Source organism: Euleptes europaea, chromosome 1 (genome assembly GCF_029931775.1).
Source record: "Euleptes europaea isolate rEulEur1 chromosome 1, rEulEur1.hap1, whole genome shotgun sequence".
Taxonomy (NCBI): domain Eukaryota; kingdom Metazoa; phylum Chordata; class Lepidosauria; order Squamata; family Sphaerodactylidae; genus Euleptes; species Euleptes europaea.
The window spans coordinates 15,443,924-15,453,089 of NC_079312.1; the positions used below are offsets into that span (position 1 = coordinate 15,443,924).

At 40.9% G+C, this 9,166-nt stretch overlaps 1 protein-coding gene across 1 annotated transcript in view; it reads right to left on the reverse strand.

The window, feature by feature from the left end:
• Positions 1-7,497, reverse strand: part of LOC130492568 (E3 ubiquitin-protein ligase TRIM7-like) — a 30,961-nt gene extending 23,464 nt beyond the window's left edge. Inside the window, exon 1 of the mRNA XM_056866328.1 lies at positions 7,297-7,497. Within this exon, the coding sequence (XP_056722306.1) occupies positions 7,297-7,497 (201 nt within the window). The remainder of the gene's footprint in view (positions 1-7,296) is intronic.
• Between the last annotated feature and the right edge of the window lie 1,669 nt (positions 7,498-9,166).

Sequence of the window (9,166 nt, forward strand, 5' to 3'; positions counted from 1 at the left end):
AACAGAAAAACAAAAAAGAATAATACAGGCGGCAAAATTGAAAGGGCAGACAACATATAAAGATGACGAAATCGCACAATGCTTTCTGGACTACTTCGAGGAGTTATATAAAGAGAAGGAGCAAAATGAACAAACAGAAGTAATAAAAACCTATATTCAGCAGAATTATTTAAACCATCTTTCCAAAGAGGACATAATTGGATTAAACCAAGAAATCGCCTTAGAAGAAGTAATACAGGCAATCAAGAAATTAAAGAATGGAAAGACGCCAGGGCCTGATGGTTTTACGGCCTTATATTATAAATCACTTAGGGATGAAGTAGCCCCAACGTTAGTGAGAGTTATGAATGAAATACAAAAGAACAAGAAGGTGCCGGATTCTTGGAAAGAAGCATTTATAACACTCATCCCTAAAGAAGGAACGGATCGGATGTTACCCTCCTCTTATAGGCCAATATCGTTGCTCAACACAGATTATAAAATATTCACTACAATACATGCACAAAGATTGTTAGCTTATGTAGACAAGTTGATACATCCAGACCAGACTGGCTTTATATCTAAACGACACATGGCGGACAATATTAGATTTTTGATTAATGCGCGAGAACTTGTAAAACATAGAAAAGAGAAAATGGCCTTCATCTTTGTGGATGCGGAAAAAGCTTTCGATAATATTTCATGGAGCTTTATGAGACAGGTGGTCCACACTATAGGTAATGAAGGTAATTTATTCAATTGGATATCTAGAATTATACGGATCAACAGGCAAAATTAATAATTAATGGTATCCTGACTAAAGACTTCAACATTGAAAAAGGAACTAGGCAAGGCTGTCCCTTATCACCTTTACTCTTTAACTTAACGTTAGAAGTACTGGCAAATAAAATCAGAACGAATCAAAGAATATCCGGTCTAAATGTTCAAGGCGAAGAATTTAAAATCAAAGCATATGCGGATGATGTTCTACTAACAATTTCACAACCAAAACCTAGCATCAAAGAACTTATGAAGGATATCCATGTCTATGGACAACTGGCAGGCTATAAAATCAACAAGGCTAAAACAAAAACTTTCTTAGAGCATTTATCTAAAGAAGAAGAATTGGAAATAACAAATATCTCAGGATTCACAAACTCTACTAAACCAATAAAGTAGTTGGGAATAAATTTTCCAAAAAAATCTCAAGACCTATATAATTATAATTATCAAACGAGTTGGAATAAGATTGAATGCGATCTCCAAAGTTGGACTAAATTAAAAATTTCCTGGCTGGACAGAATATCCCTAATTAAAATGAATATACTCCCGAGATTTAACTTTCTATTTCAAACCATCCCCATAAAGATTTCTGAAAAGGCACTAAAATCATGGCAACGACAAATTAACAGATTTGTCTGGGATAAAAAACGTCCTCGAATAAAATTTAAAATTATGACGGACGCAAAGAAAAGAGGAGGTTTGTCTCTTCCAAATCTAAAGATTTACCATCAAGCGGCAACTTTGGTGTGGGTTAAAGATTGGATTTTGCAAAATAACGAAAAAACCACCAAATTAGAATTAGCAAGCTTACAGGGTAGAGCACATCAATTACTATGGGGAAAGGACTGGAAGAAGAGACTAAAAGAAATGAAAGGCCATTCCATTGTAGAAAATATGGTGGAGGTGTGGCAAAAACTAAAACCCAGATTAAGTTTTGAAAAATCGCTGCTGATGGCACCATTTAATGCTTATGGGTCAATAACTGAGAGGAAAACATACGGGACATTACAATACCAGGACTTGATAAAAACAGATGGATCTATTAAGACGATAACTGAACTACAAACTGATTACCCGCGGATGTCTTGGCTGGTATACTACCAACTAACCTCAAGATTTAAAGAGGATTGCTGGACCCGAGGAATCTTGCAAGGTAAAACAGACTTTGAACAGCTGATAAGTAAGTCGACAGATCACTTATTAGGCAAAATTTATCGCTTACTGCTGATATATGATACAGAAGACGAACAAATAAAATCATGCCAAATTAAGTGGATGGAAAACCTTGATGAGATTATAACTACGGATGAATGGGAACAGCTATTCCGGGGAAATCTCAAATTCACTCTCAGCCAAGGAATTCAAGAAAACTGGCTCAAAATGCTACATAGATGGTACATTACACCGAGTGATATTCAAAATATGAACAGTTCAGCATCCGGTTTGTGCTGGAAATGCGGGAAAGCAAAAGGCACTATCTATCACTGTTGGTGGACGTGCACATTAATTCAAAAATATTGGAAAAAGATTCATAAGGATATAGAAACTATAATCGGTCAACCTATTGTATATGATCCTAAATTTTTTCTTTTAAGCAAAGTACCAGACAAATACAGCAAAGATCATCAGATTATATTAAAATATCTAACAACGGCGGCAAGAATAGTTCTAGCATCAATGTGGAAAACAGAAAAAATACTGAAAATCAAACTTTGGATCGACAAAGCATATGAATTTATAACAATGGCACATCTAACAGAGCTACTACAGCCAGATACTCAAAAATCAAACAAAGACAAATGGCAAATTTTCTATGAATATATTAAAACTAAAAAATAATTAAAAAATCCTTTATTATGAAAATAAAGCTTATGATTATATATAGCCTATCAAAAAAAAAAAAAACGAGAATATCTAACAGAAGTATTTCAACCACATATCCAAAACTTGAATAAAGATAAACGATCAATCTTTTTTTTTTTAAGGAATTTATTAAGATTAGAAAACAGTAATAGATTCTTTTAAATGTTATGAAAATAATTTTGGTGATTAAATACAATATGTTAAAAAATGATGACTAAGTAAACTATGTTAGGGGGTAACAAACTTATTTTCTTTACACTTCCCTTACCCTTTTTCCTTTCCTGTATCCCCAGATAATTTTAAAAATCAATAAAAATATTTTTTTTTTAAAAAAAGAAGCTCCTTGATCAATTGATCTTGAGCAGCATATATCTAGTGTTGGAGGGATATGACTGAAACAAATCTTGCCACTGACAATGTAGCCTTGGGGTGTCTATCGCTTAGTAAAAAAGGCATTATGTTAGTCACAGAGGCATTGGATTTGTATGTTAAAAGGGGGGAAATATAGTGTGATCGAAATTCCTCGTAAAAGCAGCATTCCAAAAGGGCATGAGCTAATGAGTCAATAGAGCTAGAAGACCAAGGGCAGATCCTGTCTGGGTATGGTATTGTCAGGAGTCAGCCTGGTCACAGGCTCTTGACATGAGTTTGGCCTGGGCACAGGCTCTTGACATGAGTTAAGCCTCTGTTTGGTTTTCAAGAGCTCTTTCTGTTTTGCTGTTCCCTTGCTTGAGGCCCCTGCACTGGCCTTGAACCTCACGCAGAGACAACTCCGGTGTTATGGCTGTGTACTCCCTTCTCTCCCTGCCAGGCTTTGTTATCTTATGGGTTCCCAGGCCTGCCTTGTACTGCACCTGGGATTGCTATGAGCTTATAGTTTTGCCTTGTAGAATGGTTTGCAATTAGCAGCTTTGAACCTGTGGATTACTCATGCTGTACCTGTATTGCCTGAATAAACGTTTACCTGCTTTAGACGTGCCTGTCTGAGCGAGTGGCTTTTTGGGACTATTGAGGAGAGCTGACAGGTATATTCAGAATTCTGCCCTGTATTACCATAGAAGGGTTAGCATTCAATCTAGCCAAGCAAAAAGCTCTACAAAGATGAGGAGTTGTCAGATAATATGTATAGGCAGGCAGACCACATGGAGGGGGTATTCCAAAGAACTGGGATGAACAGACGCGACGAGCACGAAAAGTATTGCTGTTATAATCGAGCTCTTTAATGCGCTTTTTAATTTTGGTAAAAGCTTCAGTTTTACCAAGATCTAATAACATATCCTGCGAGAAGCCCAACAATGACAGTTTCTTATCTAAGATTTTTTGCCATGAGGATTTAAAAGGGTTATGCTTCAGAGAAGCCTTCTAACATTCCAGCAATATACCAAGTAGTGATAATTTTTTTAAAATGGAAAAACCTGTCGGGGGTGCAGGGGAATGCTAGGCAGGAGGGTTTTGGATGGGGGGTGGGTGGAGGAAACGCATACCTTCCATCCCACAATTTCCCAAACTCTCTTTGGGTATGTTCTTCCAAGAAAGTGAATACCAAAGCAGCTGTGGGAAGGCAGGGAATCCTTTGTAGTGCCATAGTGCAGTGGAAGGGCTGTGGCTCAGTGACCCTCAAAATAGAAGGTCCTGGGTTCAATCCCTCGCATCTCCAGTTGAAACGAATAGGTAGCAGTTGACGTGAAAGACCTCTGCCTGAGTCCCTGGAGAGCGGCTGCCAGCCAGAGTGGGCCTGAAGAGACCAAGGGTCTGCAGCAGTTGGTGGTGTATCTTTTATCAGAAATTCTTTTATTTCCAACAAGTAGCCAGATACCTGCTAGCTGTATCAAGGATAAGCGAACTGCTTGTATGCGCTCTAGATAATGTTACTAACAATGTTATTTTACAGTGGGTAGCCATGTTACTCTGTCTGCAGTAGTAGAAAAGAGCAAGAGTCCAGTAGCACCTAAAAGACTAACAAAAATATTTTCTGGCAGGTTATGAGCTTTTGTGAGCCACAGTATCTGAAGAAGTGAGCTGTGGCTCATGAAAGCTCATACCCTGCCAGAAAATATTTTTGTTACTCTTTAAGGTGCTACTGGACTCTTGCTCTTTTCTACTAATGTTATTTTAATGCTTCTATAGACTATTTGGTTTTTGTAATCTTTTTTTATAACTATGGTGTGGTAAATGCCGAATAAAGATGATGATGATGATGACGCCGACGATGACCAAGGGTCTTGTTGTGGTTTTCAATACATTTATGGTTAAAAGGTATAGATTATTGACAATCTACAGCATTGATCTAAAATCCAAGTTAACATTTAACCCTGCAAATAGAGCTTGCAAATAGAAACAGACACTTGAGAAAAACATGTTGTTTGTGAGACAGGATGTTAAACCACAAAAAAAGTCAGACCTTGGATAGCTTGTCAAGGCTACTGATAGGTACCAAGTAGTGGGAAACAAGTTTATCCATAATATTGTCGAAGGCTTTCACGGTCAGAGTACATTGGTTCTTGTAGGTTATCCAGGCTGTGTGACCGTGGTCTGGGTATTTTCTACCTGACGTTTCGCCAGCAGTTGTGGCAGGCATCTTCAGAGGAGTAACACTGAAGGACAGTGTCTCTCTGTCCTTCAGTGTTACTCCTCTGAAGATGCCTGCCACAGTTGCTGGCGAAACGTCAGGTAGAAAATACCAAGACCACGGTCACACAGCCTGGATAACCTACAAGAACCAAGTTTATCCATCTTTGTGGTTTATTTTGCTTTCAAGTCAGAATGAGAATAACAAGAATATTTGTCTTTTGTGGTTAACAAGACTTGAAGATGAAAGTGTAAGAATGGAATTTTATTTTGAGAAAGGAAATGTTTGGGTGTTATTCTTATGACATCTGTCTGTCTGATATGAGATCAAAGTTTGGGAAAGATGTTTGTTAAAGGGATGTTTTGTCTTTTTATACATTTTTGATGTCTGGGAATTTGACAAGAATGTCAGAACAATTTCTTTCTGATTCTTATAGGTTCTCATAGCCAAAAGTAGATAAAGGGGCTTGAGATTGTGAGAGGTTGGATATTCTTGGCCAGGCAGGCTTGCATGCTGTCTCTCTGAGAGTAATCCCTGGCATGACACATTAAAGGTATGTAACTTTACTGCATTTATTCATTGTAATTTTTACTGTATTTCAGATCTGTGTTATTTTATTAGAATCTGTTAGATTTATTCATGTAATCTACTTTTCATATATACTGGTGAGGTTTTTTTTTTAGTTTTCCACTTTTTTATTAGTATTATTGATGGTCTTATAATAAAAAGGAATTTTTTGACAATTCAAAGTTGTATCATTGCTTGAGATGGCTAGTTAAGTATTTTTAGTGAAATACAAGATCTAGAATTATCACAGCAATTGATCTGCTTCAGTCTGACTCAGAATAAGGCAGCTTTATGCATAACTCTCCCGCCCCCCAAAAGTTCTTCTTCTGATTTAAACTGCTGCCTCACAGCTACTGGGTGCAAGTGGGGGACACAGGCAGGTACCAAACATGCACGCTTTCTCTCCCAGGCTAACAGCAATTCAAGGACAGCAACTGAAGTTGAGAAAGTAGTATGTGTGTGGAGGGGTGGGGGTTAAAACCAGGAATCAGGCGGCTGCCCCCTCATAGCTCAGCCTTGCAATGGGCTGCCCAGACCTCAACACAGCCAGACAGGAAGTGTTTTAATCTCCCCATTTTATCATATCACCCCACTTTAGCCTCGGCAGGGGGCAAGAGGCCCTTGGGAGCCATGAAACCAGGAAGGAGGAAGCAAAGAAGTGCTTTCACTCCCCAATTTGGGCCCAGAGGCTAGGTCCCTCTTTGCCACCGGCTGGAGATTTTGGGGGCGGAGCCTGAGGAGGGCTGGGTTTGGGAGGGGAGGGGCTTCAATGCCATAGAGTTCAATTGCCACAGCGGCCATTTTTCTCCAAGTGATCTGATCTCTATCAGCTGGAGATCAGTCGAATTAGCAGGAGATCTCCTGCTACTACTGAAGTGCCTATAAGCTTCATTTATAGGAAAACATATATTCTTTCATATGTATAAACATTCATAGGTTCATGAGGTGCTATGCTCAAGAATAGAGCATAGCATCAGGCAGATATATTCTACCCACACATGGAAACTTTGGGAACGTTGGCATCCATAACTATAAGAGGCCAACAGAACACGTTGCCTGGTACAGGCTTTCCCCTGTAGAGAAAAACAGTGTCTTACCTTCACTGTTAGGAATGTGAATCACAAGACCAAGTGCTTGCTTAGAGACAGCTTCTACCAATCTCTATATACTATGTTAATTAAAGAAAGGCAGACAACCAATGTTTAGTAAGTCGACGTAATTGGAACATCCCTAACCAGAAGTTATAACTGGGGTAGCAATCTTTTGTTCTGTATGAAGACTGTCCTGCGCATTAGGGCAGTTTTATCCGGTATGTATATTGAGCTCAATAAACTGCTGCTTTGAACTATCAACCTCCCACTGTGTTATATTGATTCGAAATTTATATTATAACACAGGCATTACACTACCTGGCAGTTGGCAACCCTACCAGAGGCTGAGGCAGAACCTGCAGGGAGTTCCTGCACAAAGAGACCACGGAGAAGGGAAGGATCCACTGCTCTTCCTCACCAATTTCCATGTTGTCGATTTCCTACCTTGTACTCTTGGGAGGCCTCCTCAAGAGGAAGGGTTTCATGATCTCTGTGCTCCTTGGATCGATCACAGACCCAACAGATGAGGGCTTCTTCATCCTTGCAGAAGAGCTTCAGAGGCTCCTTGTGCTTCTGGCAAACTCTCCCTTTTCTAGCATACAGGATTGCCTGATACAGAAAAAAAAGAAACAGAATTTGTTTCATTCCCCCCCAGGGTTGCCAACCTCCAGGTACTAGCTGGAGATCTCCTGCTATTACCACTGATCTCCAGCCAATAGCGATCAGTTCCCCTGCAGAAAATTGCCACTTTGACCACTGGACTCTATGGCACTGAAGTCCCTCCCCCAAACCCCACCTTCCTCAGGCTCCGCCTCAAAAACCTCCCGCCGGTGGCAAAGAGGGACCTGGCAACCCTACCCCCTGGACTATATCTCTCGTTGTAAGGGCTGGATGTAATTAGTGCCTTGTTCAGGGGTGGGGTGGGACATTGTTATACAAAACCGGATGTAACCCAAAGTAACCTTTCAGTTGGAGTTGGGGGAGTTGTTCTGGACAGGGAGCTTTGTGGGGGGAGATACTGAAGGAAAAGAGAGTTCTGAAGGAAAGGAGAGAGAGAAGCCATCTGGGTCCCAGTGCAGAGAAGAGGGAAGCCTGACAAGGAGAAAAGGAGCCTCCGGTGATCTGCAGCAGCACCAAGAGCCCCAAGATCAGCCCCATCTCCAGCATGGCTGGGGTCTGGTCAATCCACAGCAGCAAAGACAGGGGGAGAGACCTGAAGGAGGCCTCACAGAGACAGGATAAGACTCCCATCATCTCTCTGGTTTCCATTCTAAGCTGTGATCCCTAAGTCTGAGTTTACTATACGAGTGTCCTGATTTCACTACCCCCCGTTCCTCGTTGGAGTAAACCCTGCTTGTATATTAAGTTCTACTTGTAAATGGTTATGGGTGACTGGACGGTCTGGGAGTTGTTTTTGAATTTTTCCTTTTCTGCCTCCTGGCCACCCTCCTTGTTAGGCAGTGGAGGCCAGTGGGCTGGAGGCACCCCTGCTTTCTTTTTCTTCTTTGTCACACACACACCCTCCACTAATAAACCAGGTCCCATAAGGTCTCCCCTCAGCTGGGACTGGTAGAAGAAACTGGTTTTTTCTAACCCTCAAATTCCTCTGGAAATCAATGAACGAATCACAACTCCTGGTTCCAGGTAAACCACATTCTCCCTCCACCAGCTTTGAGCTGTATTTTGCAATGTGCCTGAGGAGCCCCCAAACACCACCCCCTTCCTTTCTTGCAGTGCGCGTTCCTGGTGGGGTATTATGACAAACCTCCAAAAGTTGGTCCAAATGGTGCAAGGAGGTGAAGCTGGAACTGCAGGAATACGGATGGACCCTGATGGATTTTTAAGCCACCTATCAAGATATAACTCCAAACCAGCCCATCCGCCCTCTCACAGACAGCATCTCCTCCCAGGTGGCCCTTTGGATAACACCATGAACGTTACAAATGAATGACAATTCTGATACCGGCCCAACAAGCGGATATTCATTCTGGTGTGAATTAACTTGAGTTTGATGGGGGGGGAGGGGGCTGCAATCCTTGTATCTCAATTTTTTCATGTTTTTAAATGCAATAATAATAGTAATAAAATGAGACATTCCATCACATTCTGGTCCCGTAAGGGCATCAATATATGGGGCACCTATGGGTTCCTAGTCTTATTGTATGGAAACCCCATAATGAATTCTAAACTCTCTCACAGTCCCCCCCCCCACCCGCCCTGCCCCATTAACTCCTTTGGGGTCATTTGCCCTCAGTGAAGCCTTTGTGCCAAAAGACCTACAGGCAACATCCTGCTCTGAGTTTTGGCCATCTTG